This window comes from Rhincodon typus, chromosome 6 (assembly GCF_021869965.1).
Source record: "Rhincodon typus isolate 14 chromosome 6, sRhiTyp1.1, whole genome shotgun sequence".
NCBI classification, from domain to species: domain Eukaryota; kingdom Metazoa; phylum Chordata; class Chondrichthyes; order Orectolobiformes; family Rhincodontidae; genus Rhincodon; species Rhincodon typus.
Window position 1 is genome coordinate 80,802,322 of NC_063337.1, and position 27,763 is coordinate 80,830,084.

The 27,763-nt window shown below is 39.9% G+C and overlaps 1 protein-coding gene across 1 annotated transcript; it reads left to right on the forward strand.

The window, feature by feature from the left end:
• Positions 1-510: 510 nt before the first annotated feature.
• Positions 511-27,763, forward strand: obi1 (ORC ubiquitin ligase 1). The gene is made up of 6 exons (XM_020526936.2): positions 511-686; positions 2,522-2,657; positions 5,177-5,268; positions 6,536-6,787; positions 15,640-15,728; positions 24,782-27,763. Exons 1-6 carry the CDS (start codon positions 603-605, stop codon positions 26,310-26,312), a joined length of 2,184 nt encoding a protein of 727 aa, XP_020382525.1. The 5' UTR covers positions 511-602; the 3' UTR covers positions 26,313-27,763.

The window sequence follows — 27,763 nt, forward strand, 5'->3', positions numbered from 1 at the left end:
AGCCCTATTATCAGTCCAGTTTACGTGCTCTGCAGCCTGAAGGCCAATTCTAGAGCTGAATACAGTACTCCAAATGACGTCTACCCACAGCCCTGTACAACTATAAATTTTTCCACTTTGTTAACTTCTTGAGCTAAAAAAAACCAACATCGCAACAGCGCCTTAAAAAAATTAATTTCTGATGAAGGGGACCTGTGATATTGGTCTACATTACTGAAATTGGCCTTATGATTCTCGAATAGCAATTGCAATTTATTTTCTCGACATACAGCATGCATCTTTGCTCTTGTCATTCTCTGGAGGGATTTCTGCAGCACAGCCAGTGTTTAAAGCTGAGTTCATACATTTTTGTTTCGGACGCAATGCTAAGAGGAAGAAGTGAAAATATGGCACTCCAACCTAGTTAGCCTGCCTCGGGTTACAGAGAGAGAGAGAGGTGAGAAGGCTGGAGGGGTTGCAGGAAAGGCAACGTTTTACTGTAGCAAACTGGGTTGGGAGGGCGGAGCCAGGATCGGCGCGAGCGCAAGTGAGAGTTGGTTGGTTATACAGGGGGGGTCCCCGCTCTGTCGGGTCGCGTGCTCCAGGCCGGGATTCCAGAGACAATGCAGAAACCAGCGCTACAGAACATTCAGAATGTTACCCTGAGCCTCACCCTGCCCATCTCGTGTCAGATCTGCTTGGGGAAGGTACTGTACAGCCACCGGGGGAGGGGGTATAAAGAGTGCAAGGAGGTGGAGAGGCTCTTCCTGTATTGCAACCGCACCAGTCGGGAAAAGATGCATTTTGTTTTCCTTCTCTTTCCATTGCAGTTTTTTTTTATATAGACAAAACATATATTTCTTTTCGAAATGAATCCACCATCCCCGTCCCTTGCTGATTGCAGCTTAGAAAATTAATGGTGTTGAAAATTGGGACGAGGAACCTGACACTTTTGTTTTACTCTTTGTCTGAAGAATCCAGTTCATTTCTTTAAATCGTTGCAAACTTTGCGAAGGTTTGTGTGCTGCTGTAAAGTTCAGAAAGGAAAGGAAAGGAAACTGGTGGACACTCTCTTTTCCTGGTTTAAATTCTCACTTCCGCATTATTTTGTCGGTTGGTCAAAATGTGTTGTTGAATGGCAACCGGAACTTTGAACAACTCTGTCAGACTATTCATGGCAATGAACACTTCCAGAAACTCTTACGTTGTGCTTTTTTTTACAGTAATTTTTTAATGCATTTTGTATATCTTTAATTCGACTCGACATTTGCCATACATAACTCGATGTCACTTTCAAATCATTCCACAATGAAGAAAGTAGTTTTATTTCCATATGTACTATTGTCCTGTCAACTCTGATCGTGGCGCAGCCACGTGAGACAGCAAACAGAAAGGATCTTGATTGTTCTTGCAAGATATTGCTGTTTTGTGCTTATTCAAGAATATTTGCGTGAGTACAAAAAAAGTTCAAAAATAGAGACTTGCATCTATCAACCTTTATCAATCTCATTACCTCTCTGCCATTTTACCTCCAATGTGACAATATTGAAATGTGATCATTGTAATGTAGGAAACACAGGGGCCAATTTGTACAAAGTTAGCTTCCACAACCATCAATGAGATAGTGATCAAATAGTCTGATTTAAGTACCATCATAGGAGTGAATAGTGGCCAGAGTCAGAAAATCAGTTTATATTCACTGAGAGAGCTTCTGGGACCTCCGCTTAATATTGCATCCCAAGGTCATCCCCTCCACAGCGCAGAGTTTTATTATGTTTAAGTGCTGACCTAGGTTATTTGCTGAAGAGTTTGGTCTGGGACTGGAATGCAAGAACTTTGCTGTAACAAGACACAAATTAGCTCTTTTTTGATGTAATCAACTTTAATTTCTATAATTATGACTAAAAGTATGAGAAGTTTACTTACTAGTTAGACATGAGCAGAAGTAATGTAATCAAGAGATTGACAGTATTATATCTTGCTGGATGTTGCTTTGTAAGTAGCTGCAGTTTGTTTTTGGAGTTATAACTCTCACCAGTTCATCAATTTATCTTATAGAAACCTATAAAATTCTAACAGGAATAGACAAGGTAAATGCAGGAAAGATGTTCCCAATGACTGATGAGTCCAGAATGAGGGGGTCACAGTCTAAGGATACAGGGTAGGCCAATTAGGACTCAGATAGAGAGAAATTTCTTCACCTAGAGATTAGGGAGCCTGTGGAATTCTCAGCAACAGAAAGCAGTAGAGGCCAAAACATTGAATGTTTTCAAGAAGGAGTTAGATGTAGTTCTTAGGGCTAAAGTGATCAAAGGGTAGGGGAGAAAATAGGAACAGGGTACTGAGTTAGATGATTAGTCGTGATCATATTGAATGGCAGAGCAGGTTCAAAGGGCCAATGGCTTACTCCTATTTTCTGTGTTTCTATCATGACATTATTAGCGGAATTAAATATCAGATGTGATATGGTTTGTTGAACATGACTGACTCAGTTGTGTGAATGTGTTAACCTCAATTAATACTCATTTTGCAAACGCTTTAGGTTCGTCAACCAGTCATCTGTTCGAACAACCATGTTTTCTGTTTCATGTGTATGCGGTCTTGGCTGAAAAACAGTACCCAGTGCCCAACTTGTAGAATTCCAATCACATCTGAAAACCCTTTCAAGGAAGTGCTCGGTAAGCCTATTTTAAAATGACATAAATGGCTAGGTTCTTTTTATTTTTATTAAATAGCTTGGTGCTTTTTCTCTGTGCTTGTATAAAAGGGCAAATTTAGTTTGTTTTTACGAGTAGCAATGTTCTTTCTTTGTGAAGATAGAAACAGTCCAGTGTTTTTTTGCTGACCATGATGCCAATCTAAACTAATCCCATCTGCCTATAGGATCGATATCCCTCTATTCCCTGCCTGTTCACGTGTCTGTCTAAATGCTTTTTCAACATTGCTATCATCTCTGCTTCTACCACCTCCCCTGGCAGCACGTTCCAGGAACCGACTACCCTGGAGGTAAAAAAAAAACTTTCCTAGCACACCTCCTTTAAAGTTTTCCCCTCTCACCGCAAGTCTTTGTGCCCTAGTCCTCAAAGTAGGCATTTTCAGCCTGACAAAATGACTCCGACCATCCACTTTATCCATGCCTTTAAATTTTATAAACAGTATTTCTATCAGGTAGCCCCTCAGCCTCCGAGGCTATAGTAAAACCAATCCAAGTTTGATCACCCATACATTTAATATACTTTTCAGTATTCCCAGGCAGTACTAGTAATGCATGTACAGTGCAATTCAGAGCTGAAGGGCCTGTTCTTGTGCTGTACAGTTCTATGATATAATTATACTTGAATCCTACTTTGACGATATATTTTAGATTAGTGTGCCCTTTCTGGACTCGTAGCAGGTAAATGGTGATTAAAATTAAATGACTAAACTGGGGAGCTGTATCAGAAAAGTCGAGATTGTTGCATATATAGTGCATATGTAAAAATCCCATGAGTAGGACTGATGAATATTGTAGGTGGGATAGTTATGTTGTGGAAAGAATATAGGTAATTTGTTGACTCTGTGTATAAGAGGGAAACAGCTTTTGGTCAGTCCGTTTTCCTTCACTTGTGTGTAGTTGAATTTAGTCCCTTCCCACGCAGCCAAACACATGTTTCTGCAGAATTGCCCTTGACTCCTGAAGCCTATCATTTAAAGCTGGGAGAAAGTATACAATTCATCATTGGACAAATCCTAACCTTGTATTTTGATAAACTAATCTTGTCCAACATGAATTGCTGACGAGCCATGGGATGTATTATGGGGATTTTTTTTTAACATGGGCACTAAAATAGCTAGAAAGCACCTCATCACAAAGATAAATTTGCTTTACAAGTGTATTTACTGAACAAACATTTCCTTTTGAGTAGAAAAAACATTTACCATCTTGCTCTTTCACTGAAGGTTTTGAATCTTGGCATGGATTTATCAGACATCTTGGTGCGGCTTCTGCATTTTCATCCATCAGTTGCGAGCAGCACTCTGACTTCTTCAGTGACTGAGTCACTCTTCTCAGCATTGACATATAGCAGATCTTCCCTCTCTGGTGGGAGGAAACTGTTTATCCTTTACAATGACATGCCTACTGGAGTTGCTTGTATTGGTTGAACATGTTTTTTTGTGCTGGCCTGGAGCAGTTACTCTGATTGGCCAGACTCTCCATAATAAGAGTTCTGCACAATGTTGCTGATATCTCCATATTACAAACTATTTTGGATAACCAGTAAGTACTAACCAAGGATGTAAAGTGCACAAAATGGTCAAAAGATGACTTGTTCTTCAGCTTTACATCTTATCAACAAATACATAAAATGAGTAAAATGTATATGGATACATCATGAGGATATGAATTTGTGATCACTTGCCCAAAGATGGCATTTTTATATAATTAAAATTTCAAATTGGTTTCTGAGTTGATCAGAGATAGCTAGAGTCTAACAATTTGCTTTACTACTCATAATGTTTTGTTATGACCAGATAAATGCACTGTACACTGACTTTCTCAGCACAATAATTATTCCTGAAAGTCTGCAACGCAAAGTTTCATGTTTCATTTTGACTGTTGCTGACACACTTCTGAATTTCTTTTGTTATGCCATCAGATTTCTGTAAGCCGGGTATAAGCTTAGAGATGCTACCTTATACAGGTGCAAATGACATAAGTAGCAATAAATACAAACAGATCTTATTAAACATAAGCTTAATCAGTGGGGAGAGGATGGTGTAGTGGTAACACCACAGGACTAGAAATCTAGAAGTACCGGCTAATACCGTGAGGTTGTGCGTTCAGATCTCAGCATGGACGTTGATGAAATTTAAATCCAATTAGTAAATCTGAAATAGAGAACTGGTCTCAATGATGGTGACCATGACAACTATCATCAAATGTTGTGAAAATCCATCTGTTTCGCAAATGTCTTTTGGGAAGGGAAATCTGACATCTTTACTTGGCCTAGCCTAAATTTGACTCCAGACCTACCATATTGTCATTGACTTTTAGTTGCTCTCTGAACTAATCCAACAAAGCATTTGCCTCGGGGACATTTGGGGATTAACAAACAAATGCCAGCAATGTCCGTATCTCATGAAAGAATAAAGAAACAGGAAAAGGTATTGTAAATTCCAAATGAAATTCACCGTATTTTACTTAATCACCATTCAGGTGGAACAGATGGAACAGAAAATTGTGACAGTCCATCAGTTAAGCGACACCTTCGAAAAACCAGGCTGGATCTACTACATAGAGAATATGAGGTCAGGCATTTGCTGTTGAACAAATATTTTTCTGTATTGGTCTGAATAGGAGAAGATTTTGTTTTTTAAAAAGCAGCAAACATCAAGCTATTTGAATGCACTTTCTTTTTGAAAAATCTTAACTTCTGGCAAAATATTGCCAGCAATTGAGTTCTCCCCTACTTGTATTTGTGCTTACACCTGTGTCATGAATCTGTAATTTACAAGACATTGGTAAAGCCATATTGGGAGTACTGCATACAATACTGGTTGCTCTGCTATAGGAAAGATGTTACTAAACTGGAAATGGTGCAAAAAAGATTTACCAAGACTGGAAGGTTTGAGTTATATGGAAAGACTGAACAGACTGGGACATTTTTTCCCTGGAGAGTAGGAAGCTGAGGAATGACTGTATACAGGTTTATAAAGTCACAAGAGGCAAAAGTCAAGTGAATAGCCAACGTCTTTTCCCTAGGGTAAGGGAGTCCAAAACTAGAGGGCATAGATTTAAGGTGAGAGGGGTAATATTTAAAAGGGACCTGAAGGGTAACTTTTTCATGTAGAGGGTGGTGCATGTATGGAACAAGCCGCCAGAGGAAGTGGTAGAGGCGAGTACAGTTTCAGCATTTAAAAGACATTTGGACAGACATGTAGATAGGAAAAGTTTACAGGATATGGATGAAATGAAGGCAAATGGGATGACAGGTATTTTTCCTATAAGGCGATAGTTGTATTCTTCTGTGACCTCATGCTATAGAAAATCGCCATAGAAAATCATGTTGTAGGGAAATCGCTATATGTACAGCAGAAAGTTCGCGTTATCCAAACAGCGTCCACTATTCCTCAATCGCGTTACAGCCAACTCGCATTAATGAAACGTGTTATAGCAGAAATACCTGTAGTTCGGTTCAAGAAACCTGGTCAGCATGGATGATTTTGGCCAAAGAATCTGTTTCCAAGCTGTTTACCTCAATGACTCGATGACTCTATGGTGCTTTTGATGAGGGACAGGGTGCACTCTGGGTTAGTACTATGTTCCAGAATTTTGAGAGGAAGTGATGATAGAATAGAATAGGAATTTTGGGGAGTAATGGGCTGACGTGTGGTAGAACAGTGAATAAAGGGCATTGTCTAGCAGCCTTGAAAGACAATATAGTTTGACATGTCTTTAGCTCCCTTGGAAGCAGTAAGTGCCTTGGATCTTTCATGGCCATTTATAGCCTCTTGAGTGTCTGGAAGTGGAAAGCCAGTTATGAAGGATTATCTTGAATATCTTTTTGGTGTTTAGGAGGAAATTGAATCCCTGCAGAAAGAAATTGAAGATCTTCGTGGCAAAAACCTGAGCCTGGAATCGCAGCTACAAGCTGTCTTTGATATGAGAACACTGCCACCTTCTAACAAAGCCGATAACCAAAAGCAAAGCCCAACTGAACAGGACAGCGTACCTGACTTAATCAGTCCGCAGGAATGGAGGGCCAAGTTAAAAGCCGCTACAGAAATCTATGAGAAAACGAAAGTAGACTTGGATAAACTTAAAGAAGTAAGTATTTTTCTATATTTTCCTTGTGAAACAATAAGAGAAGGAGAGGCATAGGAGTTCGTCTTGAGCAGCGGAACAAACCTGCTGGTATGGGATCAGATGCTTGCCGTCCATGTGCAGGGCCTTGTATTTAATTCTATTGACCTCGATGAAACTGAATAACTGGCAACTTGCAGTCAACACGATCCCGCTGGTGACAACCTTCTGCCCCCACAGCATTCATTAGATGTTCATTTGAAGGAAGAGAAAAAGAAGTGCATACATTTAGCCTTTTTCACAATTTCACCAAGTACTTTATAACCAATTAAGTCAGTTTTGATTGTCATTACCATTGAAAGAGGCAGCAATTTACAAATACCATGTCTGCAAGTAAGCAAAATAGGAAAAAAATTGCCCAGTTGACCCAATCAATGTCAGCAGTGTACCATTGAAGCCTCCTCAAATTGTTCTCCATTTCATACAACTCACTTCCTTAACACAGGCCTCTATTCACTTCTCTCTTATTTGTTTATCTAGCTCCCCATTACATACAGCAATACTATTTGTTTCTATGAATTCCTTTTGGGAGAGTCTTCACATTTTCACTAATCTCTGGGTAAAGAGGTTTCTTCTAAATTCCTCATGTAATTTCTTTGTGACTGATTGATGGCTTCAGGTTTTGCTCTTCCCTCATTAGTCATAAAGGCTATGAAAACACTTAATAATATTAAAAACCTGTTAGGTCATTTCTCAGCCTTCTCTGATCATTCTTTCCTAATGATTATAATCTTGCAATTCTGTTGCCGTGCTGTAAATCATACTTCACCTTCCTGAAAGCATCTATAATCCTTTTAGAATATGGCAGCGAGAGTAGCACACTGATGTGTAACCAAAATACCATACAAATCAGCATAACTAAACAATTTCAATGTACACGGGCAGCTGTGTGTATCATCTACAAGGTGTACAGCATTAACTCAAAGTTCTTTCTACATCACCTTCCAAACCCAGGACCACTAGAAGGACCAGGGCAGCAGCTACAAGTTCCCTTCCAAGTCTCTCACCATCCTGACTTGAAACTATATTGCCGTTCCATCGTTGTTATTGGGTCAGAAACTTTGAACTCCCTTTCTAACAGAACTGAGAGTGTCCCTATACCCCAAAGACTACAGTGGTTCAGTTTCTCCAAATCCTTACCAAAATGTCATATTTCACACTTATCTGCAATTAAATTCATTTACTGATTATTACCCAGACTACAAGTTGCTGATACCTTTGTTGCAGTTCTCCTCACGATTGCCTGTCCTTCCTCACCTGCACAATTAGAGATTGTGTTCTTGATTCTACAGTCTGTTGTTAATATAAATTGTGAACAGCAGCAGTCCCAGCACCAATCCTTGTGGGAGCCTACTTCCCACTTTCTTCTATGAACAGCTGTCCTTTACCCCTAATATCCATCTTTCAAACAGCTATGTATTTACTCTGCAACTCGTGCTTTAACTATGGGTGCTCTGATCTTATTCGTTTATGATGTTTCACCTTGTGGTAGGTCTTTCGGATATTTAGATGCATTGCATCTGCTACCTTACCCACATCTACTCTTCTTGCTACTTCAAAGAATTTAATGAGATTGGCTAATTAAGACTTTTCCTTCAGAAATTCACATTGAGTATTCATGGACAGAATACCAGAATCAGTGCCTTGTGAAAGGGAACCTGCCTTTGCCACAATAACCTTTTAACTAAGTGTTACACTTGTTTGATCTGTATGTTTCTATGTCAAATTGCAGACTGGCTCCAACAATAATCTCGGAAATTTTCACCCTCGAGAGCTGGCTTTTTAATTTTGTTCCTAACTCCTGGTCGTCCCTCAGCAGATTTCCTGTTTTGATGTATTCCAAAGTGGACCATGACACCCAAATAATCTGCTTTTTATGGTGTCATTTGAGGGATAAATATTGGTCAGTGCAACAGGAAGAACGCCCCTGCTTTTCTTTGGAATAGTGCCTCGCAATTTGTTACGTCTAAACTGAAGCCTTGTTTGCCCTCTCAGTTGATGTGTCTTCTGAAGGGTGGTACCTCTACCAATGCAGCAACCCCTCAGTACTGCATTGAAGTGTCAGCCTAGACTTTGTACTACAGTCTTATTAGGACCTGAATCCAGAACCTGCTAACTGGGCTTAAATAGGCACCAGTGAAATGTTTTTGACACCTAAATGTACACTTTCTCTTGCAATCTTAAGTATTGAAAAGACATAAAAAATGGACATTGATACATCACGTCTGTCATAAAGAAATGTGTTTTGTATGACATTGCACTCATGAAATGCTGGGAAATTAAACGGTCTTTTGAGAATCTACTGTTGGCATCAAGCACTGCTGGATACCTCCCGGGAACTTGGTTGTAGAGTGAGGTTTCCCTCTATCCTGCCAATGCATCTGAGCCTATACCTCAGATAAGCAACTCTGCTGCAGAATTTCTGTTTCTCACGCCAGCCATCCAGTGAATTTTTGTGTAAAATTCCCAACTGTTACTAAATTAGGGAATTGTTACATTGACACTCAAAAAGGACTGGCCACAACATTCTTATCAACCTAAAGTAGGAGGCAAACATATTTTTCGGTGAGGTATGGAAATCTTTGATTAGGCCATTTATTTGCCCATCCTTAATTGTCCTACAACTGAGTGACTAGCTAGGACCATTTTACAAGGCAGTAAAAGGCCTCATTGTCATGGAACCTATGGTCACATGGAGGCCAGACCAGTTAAGCCTGGCAGATTTCCTTCCCTAAAGGAATCCGTGAACCAGATGGATTGTTATGATAATTGATGCTAGTTGTCATGGTCACCTCTACTGTTGCTCACTTTCAGTTCCAAATGTTTTATTAATTGAATTTTAAATTTAAATCTGCTGCTATGGTGGGATTACAACTCATGGTCTCCAGAGCATTGGCACGGAGCCCCCGAATTGCTAGACCAGTGACATTACTACTACACCACTGTCTTTCTCCCTCCCCCCCACCCCCGACAAGAAAAATTCAACGTTCCAACCTGTACTTGAATCCACCACCCTCTTGAGACGAAAGGCAAGTGTCCATCCCTCACTGCTCCCAGACTCTGTACTGTTTAACTCTAATGCTCAGCAAGGTATGTTACGTACAGAATCTTCACTGAAATCTAAGCCTAGATGTATAGGAGTTTCAGCCTCTCTTCTGTGTGATAATCTTGAGTTAATGTGTTTTTCTTTTGTTCAGTAAGCAGTAATTCTGAATACAACTGTGGTAAGTATATATAGATAAAGTAATTTTTAGTTTGCTGTTTTACCTGTGAAATCGTTTCAAATAGTGAACTCCAAAAACAATTATAAATCATTGAAAACCTTTTACTATGATGATTAATAAAGGCCATTTAATCATAATGGGCTGGATTTTACAATCAGCAGTGATGCTGCACCACTTGCCACTGGCCTCCAAGAAAGCTGATGACCCAGATCTAGCCATTTCTGCAGAATTTCCCTTTCCTGATGCCCGTTCAAATCTGGGAACAAGCAATTGGGATTTCCAGGCATCCAACAAGCTAAGCAGTCAAGCAAGCTAAGCAGTCCGACTTAATCTCTCCAGCAATAAAGCAGGAACTTTAAATCTCTTCACTTTTAATTTTAGCTTCAACAGATGGTGAAATAATGTTTAAGACACAGCTTCTATGTTAATCCTGAATTTATTTCATATCGTCATGGAAGTTTGACATTTAATAAGTATAAATTTATGCTTTCAATTGAAAACCAAATTGCACCTCGTACAAAAAGGATCCTTTCCCAAAGGCTTTTACAGTTTTTTTTTCTATTTTACTGATTTCCCATTGAGTGAAGTCCATTGTGGTGTGTTGGAAGTAGCCAGCCTAACCCCTATAGAAACACAGAATCACAAACAGCAATTTTTGAATTTTCATGTTTAACTGTGTGCATCTATGTTCAGAAAGTCGCTGAAAATTTTAGAGGAGTGTTAATCCCAAGCGCAGAATCTGGTTGTTATCGTAGAATCACATGGTATAGAAGGAGACCATTTGGCCCATTGTTCCCTGTCTGGCCCCTGAAAGAGCTATCCCATTAGACTAATTCACAGGCTTAGTTAGTTCCTTGCTGGTACTTTCACAGACACATTTTCACCTGTTTCTTCTCCTTGCTCCACCTCAGCACCTAGCTTAGATGCCTATCAAAAATACTGAAAACTAGAACTTAATTTGCTTGTTGAGTGTTTCGATTAAATCAAATTTGCATTCACCAGGTGGCACTGTATCTCATAACTTCATAAGTCCCATGAGCGGAGAGGTTACTTAAATTTTATTTAGAGAACAATTACTATGGCTTATTATTTCCCCTGATTGTCTTTTGGTTTGCAGAGATTTTCCACATCCACCCTATATTGATTAATGTGAATAGTCTTGACCTCATTTAGCCTCTCTTCTTATAGCATTGTGGCTTTATGATATTGAAAATCCTTGGTCCCGACGTGGAGCTTCCAGAAAAGCCAGGATTAATAATAGTGCTTCTCAACAGGCACCATTTGATAAGCTTCTGTTTGGAAATAAGCATTGGAGCTTCCTCAGAAAATGACTAAAGCGTGTGTCCTTTCTTTGGTTCTGATGACAAAAACTAAATACTGAATTGACACTTCATGATAAAAACCAGAGTACATTATTGGAGAAAAAGCATTAACCTCTTTCACAATGGTGACTTCTTGAGTTTCTGCATTTGAAGTTAAGTTTGACTTTTTGCAAGATTTGATTAGTTGCTTTGCTTGATTCGTTGTTGATTTGTGACATCCAGCTATTTTTCCTCCAGACTTGTACATGTGATTTCTTAAATTTTTTTGTTTCTTGGTTGCATTTACCATTTAGGGTGCTGTCTGAAAGAGCTCTGTGACGAATACTGATGGGGCACTGCATTAAAATACAAACGATTTTAAATTACCTGGGTGCTGAACCAGTCACAATAGCTCTGTTGATGTTTACTCTAATTCACTTTTCCACATAACTCGTGCCATCCCGATGAAGACCTTGGGACGGCAGAATATTTAAGAGATCAGTAACTACATTAACTATGTTAAACCTAGGCCCTCTTTTTATTTGTGTCTGGGACAGTTGCACGCACAGAGACAGGATAATACCCAATTCTGCAAACCTGCTCTTGAAAAATACATGCCCTCCACCCTTCCCATTTTCATACTAGGCCCGAATCACTAGTTGAACTGGAAAGCAGGCTAGGAGGCCCAGAAAGAGTTGAGGAATCTGCCAGTTGGCTGGGTGGGGAGGTGGAAAGCCTTCCTTGAGGCTCCAGTATTATTTAAATGTTAAAATAAAAGAACATTGAAAATATTTTTCAGCCCTTGCCCCTCATTCCCCCTCAATACAACACACTGCCCATTTCCCAAGTCATGTCAACCCATGCCATTCCAATGCCCCTCATATCCCTTTTGCCTCTCTCTATCCATTCCCATTGCCCCCTCATACCTTATGCCAGCTTTGTGCCTGCTACCACTACACTATCCTTTTTTGTCCTTGACTTAGCATGATGATTTAGTTAGCATTCTGTCTTCACAAAGAAGTTCACACGTAATGCCCAAAAACGTTGGGGAACAAGGTCTAGAGAGAGGGAAGAACTGAAGGAAATTAGTATTAGTCGGGCAATGGTGTGGGTGAAATTGATGGGATTAAAGATGATCCACTTCGGAAGAAGTAACAAGACAGGGAGACCTCAATGATTGCAGGATATTAGGAAGTTCAGAGGAACAGGGGGATCTTGGGGTGCCTGCCAACAGATGGAGGTGGCAGGACATGTTAATAGGTTAGCTAAGAAGGCATATTGGATGCTTGCCTTTATCAGTTGAGGCGTTGATTATAAGAGCAGGGAGATTATATTGGAGCTGTACAGAACTTTGATTAGGGCACAGCTGGAGTTCTGTGCTCAGTTTTGATCACCATACTGTGTGAAGGGTGTGTTTGCACTGGAGGGGGTGCAGAGGATATTCACCAGGATGTTGTCTGTGATGGAGGATTATGGCTATGAAGAGAGACTGGGCAAGCTCAAGCTGTTTTCTTTGGAGCAGAGAAGGTTAATGGGGGACCTGATAGAGCTGTATTAGATTATGTTTTGGATGGTAAGCAGCTTTCCCCTTAGTTGAAGGGTTAACAATAAGGAGACACTCTTTTTAATTGAAAGACAAGTGTTTTCACCCAGGGCGTGGTGAGTATCTGGAATGCACAGTCTGGAAGGGTGCTTGTGGCGGGTAAACTTCAACCTTCAAAAAGTACTTGGATGAACAATTGAAGTGTCATAACATTCAAGCCTAAGGGCCTTGTGCAGGAAAGTGGGAATAATGTAGGTGGTAGTGTATTTTTGGCAATAAGGCCTCTTCTGTATTGTGTGCTTCTATGATTCTAAATGCCCATAACTTCCCAGTAATCTACACTCCAGGTTACTTCAGGAACTTGCCCTTGAAATAGTGGAGACGTCAGTGGTCATCTTTCAAAATTCCATAGGAACGCTTCCAGAGTCTATAAATTGGAGGGTAGCTAATATAACTCCGCTATTTACAAAATGAGGGAGGGAGAAACCTCGAATTACAGACCAATTTGTTTGTCAAAGTTGTTGGGAAGAAACTAGTGTCTATTTATAAAAGATTTAATAGCAGAGTACTTGGAATCAGTGACAGGATCGGACAGAGTCAGCATGGATCTACAAAAGAAAAATCATATTTGATAAATTTACTGAAACTTTTCAAGGATGTAATTAGTGGAGTTGATAAGGTGGAGGCAATAGATGTTTGTGTACTTGAACTTCCATAAGTGCTTTTGATAAAGTCCTAGCTAAGAGAGTAGCATGTAAATTAAAGCACAAGGGATTAGGTTGGTGTACTGACATGAACAGAGAACTGGTTGGCAGACAGGAAATAAAGAGTAGGAATAAACAGGTCTTTTTATCAGTGGCAAGCATTGACTAGTGGGGTACTGCAGGAATCAGTGCTTGGACCCCAGCAATTCATGATATATATTTATGAGGAAACTTAATGTAATATCTCCAAATTTGCAAATGACTTACTGCTGGACGGCAGGGTGAACTGTGAGGACGATGCAAAGACGCTTCAGTGTGATGTGGATGAGTGCATAAGTGCACGGCTGATGAAGCATAATGCGGATAAATGTGAGATTACCCACTTTGGTAGCAAAAACAGAAAGGCTGATTATTATCTGAATAGTGATAGATTGGAAAAGGGGAAGATTCACTGAGACCTGGGTATCCTTGAACACTCGTCACAGAAAAGTAAGCATGCAGATGCAGCAGGCAGTGAAGCTAAAAAATGATATCTTGGTCTTCATAGTGAGAGGACTGGAGTACAGGAGCAGAGAAGTCTTGCTGCAATTATACAGGGCATTGGAGAGACCACACCTGTGTGCAGTTTTGGTTCCTTATTTGAGGAAGGATGTTCTCGCTATGGAGGGAGTGCAACAAAGGTTTACCAGATAAATTTCTGGTATAGGAGGATTGAGGTATGGAGAGAGAGTGGATTTTGTTTAGCAGACTTTAGAAAAATGATGGGGATCTCATAGAAACCAGTAAAATTCTACCAGGACTGGTCAGAATAAACAACTAAAGTGTTCAGAACAAGGAGTCACAGTCTAAGGCTAGAGGGTTTTTACGTAGGTATGCTGGATATCCAGGGGAAATGCACCGAGAACAAACCTGCTGTGAGCTGATCTGTCCTGCAGACACCTGGTTTAATGCAATATGGTTACCAAACTGGAGTTTGAGTGGAGACTGCTGATCATTTAAATGGTGAGCTGCCTCCTGGAATTTGCATGTCTGTTTCCTGAGCCCATTCCACTCTCCTCCCTCCCCTGCCCCAATCCAGAAGATGGGAAGAGCTGTATTCAGGAGCAGGATTTGAGATTTATGCTGTCTTCTACCATTTTCACCATGATAAAGAAAATCTGGGCCCTAGTTTCTAACTATGGGTGGACATGGCGAAAATCCATCCAAAATGCTGATGATTCAAAGGAGATCTTGTCGTCATAATGTTTCTTTGTGGGCCCAGATAAGGAATGCTGAGATTTAAACATTTATCCTCTGAATAAAGTCAAGAATGTGTTTTCTTTCGAAAAGTCCTTTGTGTATCATCTGCTCTTTTCATGAAGAAAGGTGTTGGTCTGTTGTGTACTTTGTACTTGCGCTTCATGGATTGCCTTTTGGCAAAAACTTCAAGTCTAATGTGACATGAAACATTTATTAATAGCTGCTGAGTGGTTAATAGCAGTTGTGTTGATACTGACATATTGTCATTACATACTATTCATGAATCAGTTCATTGTGTGAGAAACATGATTTTACCATTAGGCTTTTCCCTTAATGTCCAGCTACTGGTGCTCAGCTGCCAGTTTGAGCATTAAAAATATATTCTGAATCTTGGTGTAAAATAATTCTGTTGTAAAATCTAATTAGTTCAGATTAAAATGCTGAGCTTTTTTTCAGTGTCTATTTTTAAAATGTCTTTCAAAATTATTTGAGGAGCAGCAATGCACAGGGTTACACAGATAAAAAGGAAGAATGGCATTAAATGAAGTGCTCTTTCAGAGAGCAGGTGCAGATATAGTGGGCTGAATGGCCTCCTCCTGGGATGTAATGATGCAGTGAAGTGCGTCCTGTCCTTTGTTTATTGGCCGTTAAATGTAGAAAATATGTAAAATCTAACAGTGCATGACACTTGCATTGAAAATGGTATTTTTGATATTGAACATTTAGCACAAAACTCTCTTTGATAGATCCCTTGAGACTCCATAATCTTTTCAAAGTATTTGAATATTTTTTTTCCCTTCCTCAGGCAAATCGAAAGCTTCGTGTTCAAAATGGTGATCTTGTGAGAGAGAATTTGCATCTGAAGGCTGAGATTGACAGCCGATCTCCACAAAAGTATGTCTAGTTTCTGTGTTAGAAGTGGAGACCATTATTATGGTCTTTATCTGCTTTCTCTGATCTCATTGACTATGTTTACAAGATAACTCTGAACCCTTATCCTAGAAATTACCATAACAGTGTTATTTCTGGTAAGTTAAGGCTTCAATAAGAAGCTGAAATTTAGGGAATTTAAATAGTTAACCTAGCTTTTGTGAATATTTGAATTTTCAATGCTTGTAGGGTTTTAATAAATAGGCAGTAGTGCTCATTAATCCCAGGGAAACCTAAACCTATCAGAATTTCCATGATATTGGATCTTTGCCTAAAACCTGCATGTTGTCATTGCAACCATGACACCCGCGAGGTGAGAGTGAGAATTTTGTAGCCACTGATCACAAGCGCTCTTGGGTACATCTGCGGAATCTTTGTGTGTGAAAAAAATAGGTTTTCTTTTAAGAAAGCTGCCTTTTATTCTGTAAATTGCTTATAAAGTGATCAGCTGCTATTCCAAATTTGTAACCGGGTAGGAATTACGCATTTGCTTCACAGTGTTCAATGGCTGTTGAGGGGCAGTGGAATTGGTGGGAATTACAAATAGCATTATCACATCAGTCACATCCTTTTCCCTGTCTCACTACTATGGGGGCTGGAGACACGATTTTGCCCAGCTTCACCCCTGCAAGAAACATTGGTGCAGCCTATAAATGAGGCAAGCAATTGGTGTGAAGATTATTCATCAACTTTCTACGATACAATATATATTTACCTGATATCTGTTTTCACCAGTGAAATCCCCAAGAGGTATAGAGCCAGCATGTACCACCAAAATTTGGTGTCCAATAACTTTCTCAATGTAGAATTGTTTTCTTTGACTCATTTCTGAAACCTGATCTGAAAATAGCTTTTATATAAGTTCAGCTGAAATGGGGTAAGCAGTTCCAATATCGATGGAAATGGCTTTATAGGGAAATAAACTTGGCCAGTTTAATTAAATGGGTAATCTTGACATAACAGTCCCAATGCCCCAAAATGTTTATGCAACATATTTATTGGAGGACTCTCTTCCACCTTAACACACAACCTTGCAACTGAGATCACAGTCAAAAGTAACAATTAAATAGTTTGGAACCACAGTTCCTCAAATTTCAAGTTCTAATCTAAACATAGTGTTGTTAGCCCACTGACAATTGTTACTTCATGTATTCAATTGAAACTACAGCTGACTGTTTTTGTGGCCTTAGTAGAAAGCATTAGTCAGCAGATGTTGCAAAAAAATGTACAGAATTTAAGGTTCACTTTACAAATTTACACCTCAAGTGTTCAGTTTCACCAGGAATGCAAACGTGGAAATGGGGATGCTTTTTTCCTGATGTTCTATCCATTCAATTTTTCAATAGTTATCTTCAAGAAGATGCTTCCAAATTTCCAGTGTGAACCACCTGCATGTTCCCCTCCTAGCCATGTACCATCCTCAACTTGGAAATGTACCACCATTTCTTCAATGTCACTGGGTCAAAATCTTGGAACTCCCTTCCTAACAAAACTGTGGGTGTCCTAACACCCCAACATCTGCAGTGGTTCAAGAAGGCAGTTCAAGGCCAGTTAGGGATGAGCAATAAATACTGGCCTATCCAGCAGTGTCCATGACCCAAAAATGAATTTAAGAAAATGGGCTCCGGGAAAGACCAAATGTCTATATGATAAAGTTTACCTCACTCAAGCTGTCTAAGGTCCAGTCTCTTGGTTAGAACTTTCTATCAACCTGTATTTTTATAATAACTGCTCGAAAATTTTAAGCTCATTAAGTTGCAGCCTCATATAATTCCTTCACTCTCTCAATGGGATTATTAGTGTCCAATCAGGAGCATTTCCTATAATCCATAAAAACTGTCCTGAAAAGTTGGATTGAAACCTACCCAATTTAGCTAACACAGAGACCTTTGGATTAACGTATGCTATATAATTTCCTCCTTGTGTGATGTAAAGACAATGTATTTTCTATTTTGATCTCAGAACATTGATGTAGCCCTGAATCTTATACAATTATTGTGATATCTGTCTCTGATTTTGCAGCTAGTAATAATCTGTAGTATTCAACATTTGCAAAGCTCACCCCTACAGGCCAGGACGTTAACCTAAATAGCTCCCTAGTCTTTTTATTATTTGCACATGGGATGTTTGGATCAGCATCATCCCTAATTGCCCCTTGATCTGAGTGCCTTGAGGGATCATTTCAGAGGACAGTTAAGAGTCAACTATATTGTGGATCTGAAACCACGTACAGGCTCGACCATGTAAGGATGACAGATTTCCTTCCCTAAAGGACATTAGTAGACCAGATTTTCCTGTGTGACATTTGGCAATGGTTGCATGGTCATCATTAGAACAGTTTTCCTTTAATTTCAAATTTTCTTTGAATTGGAATTTCACCATCTGCCATGGTGGGATTCAAACTTATGCCAACCCAGTGACACTACCACTCTGCCACTTCTTCCCAAGTTGGGAGTGCTGAAAGATCAGCAGACCACGTGAAGCGGATGTCTAACTGATTTTTTTTTTCATGTGTGCAGAAGTTCCTCTGATACCTAGGAGCTGTACTATATTCTTCCAAGCTGATATATTACCTAAGGTCATTGTTTTACCTTCTACATTCCTGCCTTATTGGACTATAGATAAATTTTGCAAACACCATGAGGTGATTTTTCAGTAAAATGACTTGGAAGAATTGCATGTCTTCTTGCACTGCATTTATATAAAAACCTTGTTTATTGTGCAGATTGTGCTGCCCATTTAATGTTTATTTGCTCTTCATATCAATTACCCGTCAAAGATTTGGAGGAAGTCTACATCCTCTCTAAAGCATGGCTTGAATGTTTTCAATTTTAATTTCATTTATCTGATTCAAGGCTGTTCCATTTTTGTGTTTTCTGGTAGATTTGAGCTGTCTGCAGTGTTTTCACTGGCAAATGATTATTATCCTAGATTGTCATCTTCAGGATAATCTTACAAACAAACAAGTTATGCTTTTAGCCTAAATGGTGACACCATAGATCCCTGTAAGAAATTAAGTGAACCAGCCAGAAATGACAATTATTGGCATGGCTTGGAATGTTCCTATTGATCAATCAATGTGTGATTTTGGACTGTTCCCTGCGATACAATGTATGTATCAAAGCAGACTATATGTCCTCATAGTTTAATTAGCATGTCTGTGTCAGCACTTATCAACTGTTTCAAACATTGTGGAAATTAACCCAGGATATCTTGAGTTAGCTAATTGTGATGTTTAAAGTATGACAGTATTTCGTCTGGGGAAATCAAGGATGAGAATACTATGTCTTAAAATCAATCTTAGGATATTTAGGAGGGAAATGAAGCAGGCTTTCACCCAAAGGTTAGTAGAAATCAGGAATTTTCTCTCCTGAAATCTCTAAGATGAAAGGTTGATAGTTCATTGCTTTGTAAGGTTATCCTTGTTTCTTGGACACTCCCTGAGAATAAGGATGACCTGCTTCCATTTCAGTTTGCTGGGTTCTGAGATGGCTGATATCTCGATTGCACAGTTTACTCCACAACATTGTGGTGCAGGTGATACCTTGAGGGTCAGGTAAATAAGCTATTATAACATTTGTCCCGGGAGGGAGTATCCAGCAGGTAACCTCTCCTTAGAAAGGGAGCAGTTATAGAGTCTTAGAGATGTACACCATGGAAACAGACCCTTTGGTCCAACTTGTCCATGCTGACCAGCTATCCTAAATTAATCTAGTCCCATTTGCCAGCATTTAGCCCATATCCCTCTTAAACCTTTCCATGCACGCACCACCCTCTGTGTGAAAAAGTTGCCTCTTAGATCCCTTTTAAATCTTTCCCTTTTCACCTTAAACCTATGCCACATAGTTTTGGACTTCCCTACCCTGGGGAAAAGACCTTGACTATTCACCCTATCCATGATACCCCTCATGATTTTACAAACTGCTCTAAGGTCAGCCCTCAGCCTCTGATGCTGCAGAGAAAATAGCCCCAGCGTATTCAGCCTCTCCAAGTTCCTTACGCTGTCCGTGGAGCGTAACTACAGCCACTGTGTTGTTTGGGATGGAGTTCCAGGATTCTGACCGAGTGATACTGAAGGAGAGGCGCTATGTTTCCAAGTTAGGATGGTGATTTGCTTGGAGGGTAACTTGCAGATGGTGGTGTTCCTATGCATGTGCCTCCCTTGTCCTTCTAGATAACAGTGGTTGTGGGTTTGGAAGGTGCTATCAAAGTGGCCTTGGTGAGTGGCATCTTGTAGGTGGTATACACTGCCTCAGTGTAGGAGGGAGTGAAGGTGGTGAGTGGCGTGCCATCAGGTGAACGATTTTGGTCTGGATGGTGCTTCTGTTATGGACTGTGGAGGGCCAGCAGTTCTGGACCCCCATTGTGTGATAGCCTCAGAGGCTATTATGAATTTAAATTTGATTAGGATTAAATCTGGTAAGGCTTGTCAAAGGACGGGAAGCCCCTGTGAAGGACTGGTTTGGGATCTTTCCTACACATGACCCCATCCGTATGACATAGAATCATAGAATCCCTACAGTGTGGAGGCAGGCCATTCAGCCCATCGAGTTCACACCAACCCTCCAAAAAGCATCCCACCCCACCCTATTCCTGTAACCCTGCATTTCCCCATGGCTAACCCACATAGCTTGCACATCCCTGAACACTATGGGGCAATTTAGCATGGCCAATCCACCTTGCGTGCACATCTTTGGACTGTGGGAGGAAACCAGAGCACCCAGAGGAAACCCACGCAGACACGGGCAGAATGTGTAAACTCCACACAGACAATCTCCCATGGGTGGAATCGAACCCGAGTTCTTGGCACCGTGAGGCAACAGTGCTAACCACTGAGCCACCATGCCACCATGACCCTGCCGGGACATGGAGCCTCTGCTACTGAAGGCGCCTCCACCCTCGACCTGCATTTTTGGGACATGGGCACTGCTGGATAGGCCAGTATTTATTGCTCATCCCTAACTGGCGTTGAACTGCCTTCTTGAACCACTGCAGATCGTGGGCCGTTGAGATGGTATCCTCCACAAGTGGTACCAAACTACCGTGACACTGTGCCTGTGACAAAATAGCCATGAGAATGTACCACCATCACTAATTGTGACCTTAGCTATGGGAATTAGTTACGTGTCCTTTTGGTACGAACAGTTGGTCCAGTCTCGGCACAACGTCCTGGTAATAGGAGTTAGTCCAGGAGCTATCCTGAAATGACTGCTTTCCTATTTTCCCAGCAGTTCTCTCCCAGCCCAAACTACCTCCGACTCTGTACCCCCCATTCTAGGAAAATCCAGATCAATGTTTCCTGTGTGTCGTTTCTGACAGAGTGGAGTTCTGAGGTACACAATGCAATTCGGACAGTCTTGAGCATTTGTTTCCTGTGTCACGAGGGCCTAAGGCAAATTAATGAGAAAGAAACAGATAGCCAAATGATGAATGTATCATGTACTGCTAACATCTTGCACTTGGTTCCATTTGTACGACTGCCCCTGCTTTGCATCTCTCCAGTGGGTTTCCATTTAGAACAAACACTGTAAGGCTGCCAAATGAAGCAATCCTCACGTATAAACAAGCAATTACTCTTCAGAATAAACCACAGCACTTGACAGTACCTTTAACTGATTACTGTGAGAGCTACTATAATGGCTGCTACATCAGACTGCACCCCAAAAGCATTAATAGTGTACCTTGCTCTGCTGTTTTAGTTTGGTAACAATGAACATGAGAGATAGTTATCCATGTTGTAGAACTGATTTCATTCTTTACATCCTCCACAGCCCCACCAATTCAAACCTGCAGGATATAATTTTCAAGGTTAGTGCAAAGTGGTTCCTTAGTTTTAGTTTGGCTTTGGTCAAAATTAAGTGACTCATTGATACATGTGGAACTGCAGAAATAAGAAGCCATACTGGCTTGCTGAAGCATCATCAAGGCATTTGTATCTGAATACTGAGGTTTTCCCAGAACACATCAAGCCAGGCTATACCCCTATGGTATGCAAAGGCAGCACCACCTTTTATGAAATGCTTGATTTGTTTTTAATGGGGAGTTCTGATGGGTTGACAACTGAAAGTAGGAGTTTAATTTTAATATCCATTTTAGCTTCTAAAAATTATTTTGCGGCGCGCCTTCATTATCAGCAAAGCTGATTGGAAAGATGCACTAATGCATTGAATGAGAAACTCGTTGTGTGTGTGATGTTTACATGCGTTCATTTAGGAAAGTAGGCTTTTATCAGTTTACTTTGAAATGATACGTCAGTCATTCATAATGCTTTTAGTAAAGGATTTTGATCCCAGCTTTAGGCATTTGAGTATTAAGCCTGATTGGTGAACCACATTTTAAGGCAGCAATTTTCTGCTGATGGAACATGCAATTAATGCCCATTAACCTCAGCAAAGAGAACACTGCAAATAAACATGATTATTTAAGTGGAAAATTGAGATATGGCCTGTATGGCAGGTGATGCAAAAGGTGTTTGAAATTGCAAGAGCAAAAAGAACTTTGAAAAGTTAGATCTAGAAAAGAAAATGTCAGTATTTTGGCCCTTTGATTAGACCGATAATGCTCCAGTGGGCAAGATGGGGGGCAACAGAAAGAGGGGTCAATCTTGGTGTAGGTGGAAGATGGACGTTACAGAGCAGTTGCAGATGAGCTACAGTGTATGGGTGAGGATGACAAAAGGCAAAAACACATTTCCCACCCTGACAACCGATGTCCTGGCAGGAGTAAGCTACAAATTGCAGCAGGAGTGAGATGGCGATTTACAGAAAAAAGCAGCGATGATCATTCAAACAGCTTGTGTTGCAAGAGTCTTAAAGTTTTACTTGTAAGCTGCTCTTTATTTTCAGCTGTGATTAGAAACAAATATTTCAGAGTAGTCTTATTACTTGAGTTTTTATCTGTAAAATATATCTTCTACCAATATTAAAACAACAACAAATAAAATGCATCAAAGAGAATTATTTCTGGAACATTCCAAACTTGTGACATCGAAGCCGTAAGCTTGGCAGAGAAACCAAATTTTGCCAGATTCATTTGCAGGCGTAAGGTTTCATTGTTCTCTGAATGGTATTGCTTTTCAGTTAAAGACATTGTACATTCATGCAAATGAGGAGCACGAACAGAACTCTCAGCCCTCGACTCTGCTCCATTATTTTGTTAGACCATGACTGATCTGATTCTGCTCTCAAATCCACCTACCTGCCTACCCCAGTACCTTTGACTCACTTGATAGTCAAGAATTTTCCTAATATTGTCTTCAGTATTCAAAGACTGTGCCTCTGCCACTCTAGGGGAGAGAGTTCAACAGACTCTCAACTTCCTTTGAGGGAAAAATAGTTTTCAAAATAAAACTCTGTCCACTAGCTCCAATCTTTCCCACAAGGAGAAATGTCCTATCAACACCACCCTTCCTACCCTGTCGTGTCTATTCAAGATGACCTCTAATTCATCTAAACTCTAATGGATACAAGCCCAAACCTGTCCAACTTTGTCATCAGATAACCTGTCATCCCACGACTCAGGAATGTAAGCTTTCGATGAACTGCTTCTAATGCAGTGATGTTCTTTATTAAATAAAGGGAGCAAAACTGTACATAATACTTTAGATTTTCAACAATGTCCTGTACATTGTAGCAAAACATGCCAATTTTTATGAAAGGAAAATACTGCGGTTGCTGAAAATCTGAAATATAACCAGAAAGTGCTGGAGAAACTCAGCAAGTCTCTGAGCACCTGCGGAAAGTGGAATGGACTCTTTGAAAAAAATGTCATACTGGGCTCGAGATATTGACTCTATTTCTTTTTGCACAGCTGTTGCCAGACTTGTTGAGTTCTCCAGCTTTTTATGGTTCTCCTTGCAGCAAGCAACAGTGTTCAGTTATCCAAATGAATATGTGACTGTCCCTGACTATACTATGGCACTTTGACAGATAGCTTCTGGAAATCTAAATGCACTGCATCCCTTTATCTACATTGCCTGTTACTTCCCTACAGAACTCTAAAGAATTAGTCAAAAAAAAATTTACTTTTACAAAATCATGTTGACTCCCCATTGATTTTAGTGCCCAATATAACATTAAAATTGGATACTGGTAGTTTCCCTATGACAAATGTTTAGTTAACTGGCTTGTAGTTTCCTGGTTCTGTCTCCCTCCTTTCTTGACAAGAAAAGTCCCATTTACTATTTTCAAATCTTGTGGGACATTTGCAGAATCTCTGGTAATTTGGAAAATTTAAACAAATCTAAGGAGCCACTTATTTTTAGAGCTTGGGATGAAGACTTTCAAGATCTGGGACATTTTAGTTTACTGAATTTATCCAGTACACTTTTCCTTGTGATTGTAAATAAATTTCTCCTTTTCACTTCTTGATGCAATTATTTTGGGAATATTAATTGTATCCTGCAGTGAGGATGGAAGCAAAATATTTGTTCAATTCCTCTATCATTTTGTTATTTTTCAATACCAATTGCCCCGACTCCTCTCTTAGAGAGTTATTGCTCAATTTACCTGCACGTTTCCTTTTTAAGGAGCTTTTCTTCTCTATATCTATTTAGCTTCTCTCATACTTTGTTTTCTCACTCATTGGTCTTTATCATTCTTCACTGTTTTTATTAAGCCTTGTACGCTCTTCTAACCTGCCGTTAATCATTGAAATTGTAAGCTTTATCTCTCAATAAATTCCTTGATTAGTCACTGTGGTATGTCCTTCCCCTGGAGTATCTCTTTTTTTATTGGAAAGTAATCAACACTCCACAAAGGGGTCTCCTTAGCTTACTGCTGCAGGTCTGAGGTCATATAGTTGACCAAGGCTCTTATTTTCACAGATCTTGTATCAAACTAAAATAACTAAGTTTTCATGTATATCATGAAATAGTAACAATAGTGATTTGCAGACAATAATACCTGATTTTATACTTTTGCTTTTATACTGGACATTTTGGTGAGGGAAATCAGCTCAGAACTAGATGCTCACCAAAACATTCTCACTGTTAATGTATATAAATTTTTTGATTTCAGATTTGGACGGTTCACAGTGGCTGCTCTTCAGTCGAAGGTGGAACAGTATGAACGTGAGATGAGTCGTCTAAAAAGGGCTTTGGAGCGGAGTGACAAGTACATCGAAGATATGGAGCTCCAGATTGAACAACTGAAGGGAAAGAGGGAGGAGAAGGAGAACGAGGTTGGGAAATTTAGTCCAGAATTACCATCTACTTCACTGCTTGGTGGAGAAAATAGAAGCAGTAGAGAACTGTGGAAGTGTTCTGATGATACCAAGGAGAACAGGATCATAGCCATGAGAAGAAGCCTCACAAATATCGAGCAGCCATTAGTTAACCAGTTAGATGGTGTCATGTCAACTGCTTTTAATATGGCTTATCAGCAAAATTTACGTGGAACAATGACAAATTTTGCTCCAGTGAACAGGGTCCTGGCTGATAATGGACTTCTAACCACTGCTCCTGTTGAGGATGATGCTTTGTGTTTGTCCCAGAGAAGTAATAAGAAGGAAGATGGGCATTCTGCAGCTGCAGATGAGAGTGAGGTACAGTTTGAACTTCCTAGTCCTTGTACTCCATCGACATCACTTGGTGCTCTCCACCTTCAGAGTACAGATGACGAAGTAAGTCCCCTGATGAAAAGGAGACATGAAAGAAAGAAGTCGACTCACTTAAGAAAGCTTTGTTTTGATGATGCTCATTTGAGAAATGTGTGTTCTGAAGAGCAAAAAGTATCGCAGCCAAAGGTTGACTGCAACATTGTACAGAGTACAGAGTTCTCCTCCAATAGCCTGATGTTTTGGGATACGTGTCAATCTCATTCAACTGAAAGTATCCATAAAGGCACTCAAAAGAAGAGCTTACAGACTTCTCACGGTGAAGAAGTACTCTTGGACAAAGCAAAGAACAAAGTGCCATATTTAACCAGTAGCCCAGGTATTAATGAAACTTGTTTTCCTCAATGCGGCAATGTACGCTCAAGAACATCCAGTGAGACCTCAATGGATGCAGCTTACCGGGAAAAGATATCTGAGCTGGACTTCATGTTGGATGAGTCGGAGAACATCCAAAATCCTCAGTCCTCTCTGCAATCTGAAGACCACTCTGACCTTGACCTCTCTTTAACAGCGGAACTGGCACAGTGCACTGAACTTTTGAATGAAGCTGAGAAAAGATTAGAGCAGAAGATACAACAGAAACAGCCGCGGGCTCCTCCCTCAGACACCAGGGATATGATTGCAAATACTGAAGGGCAAAGTCTGGTTCCATTGCCCATAGAGCCTCCTGTTGTTTTAAACATTGCAGAAGAATCAGTGTCTTCAGAAGAGAAAACATCTTTTCAGAGTAGTTTTAGTTCCCCTTTTCTTTCAGTATCGTCTGACCTATCCAACTTGCAACAAAATAAACTGTCGTTATGGAACAGCTGTTTAACATCTGAAAGTGAAAAATCGCAGGAAGCAACCAATAGGTGCCAGACTACTAAAAGAAAACCACAGTGTTGTGGCGAAGAGTTATCCAGTCCATCTAAATCATTAAGAAAAGACTTCTAAATCGAAACTCTTGCTACAGTTAAATTTATTTTTCTCTCTACATTTTGAAACCATCTAATCATCGTCATAATTTCTATCCTTTTGTTCTAAGTCCAATCTTAAGTATCATTTAGCACAGCTAAAAAGTACAGTGTAACAAAAGCCAGTGGGGACAGTATTTTGGCTGCTGCATTCAACCTCCCATATTTACTACTTGTTAAATGGGCAGAGAAGTCCATGTTTCTGGAGAGGGCAGAAGCAAAGTGCCTGGCCTTGTTTGTCAACCACACACTGCTGTGACTTGACTTTGTTCCTGATGTCATGTTTGTCTAACAATAAAGATACCTTGTTTTCGGTTTTTAGGGCGCCAATATGCAAGCAGATCAGTCCCTTTTTCCTGTTGGTTTAGAAGTGGAATACGAATTAGTTAAATATATGAAGGAATTGGAAGGTTGTTGCAGTGAATGCAATTGAGGGAGAACAAATGCAGTAGCAACAGCTTGGGTGATGTACCTCAAAAATAGCTGAGGAGATATAGATGGACATCTAAGTGATTAAGATGGCATGTTTGTCCTTTAGCTCACTATAGCTGCAATGTAAAATGATGAGCAAATGCTAAAGATTGGTTGGGGGGAAAGGGTGGAGGAGAATAAGCATATTAATAAATTTTTTGTGCTTGTTTTTTTGTATTCAGCTCATTAATGGAGTTGGAAAGCTACCCACAGTATCACTTCAAGTATAAGTTACCATTTTGTTAAATTTGGTAAAGTTCTAAACAAAACTCTTTCAGATGTAGCACCCAGTGGAGTTTGTTCTGATTTGAGATGTGTAGCATTTGACAGTGCTTAATTTGCACATCACACTCACCAGTGTGCTTCAGAGAGTGTAATTCTTAAAAAGCAGTAAACATTTGGACCATGAGGTGAAATGAAGAGCAGCCCACTGTTGTAATTATGCTGTAGGCATCCTTCATGTGTGTAGTTTTCAACTTGATAATGAATCAAAAAATGTTAGCATGTTATGAACTTTTCAGTGGGTAACTTTAATTGGTAAAGGATGCCTCACAGAGCAAAGGACTTACTTTTGAGCAGTGAGAGATTGAGGTTAGTTCATCCTTCAGTCAGCCACAGGGAAGTGCTATTGGTGACAGTTAAGGGTATCTGTGACTCATCTGCCGATGATATGATCATGACTGTGCACCCAAGCAAAGGAAGGGGAGAGGATGGTTTTCTGCAATGTAAGGAGACTTCTTTTCAACAAAGTAGACTCTTTACAGCAGAGAACTTAGCAAGAGATCACCTCTTTATTCATTTCTATTTCCTTCAGTGATATACGAATGAATGTGTTGTGATACAGTCTGCGTTTTATTTTTTTTGATTCATCGTTTAAATCATCGTGATAAAATACTTGAGAGAAAAAAGAATGTTTAATTGTTTGTCTTGTGCATAAGAAATAAATGTTCGCTGACTTGA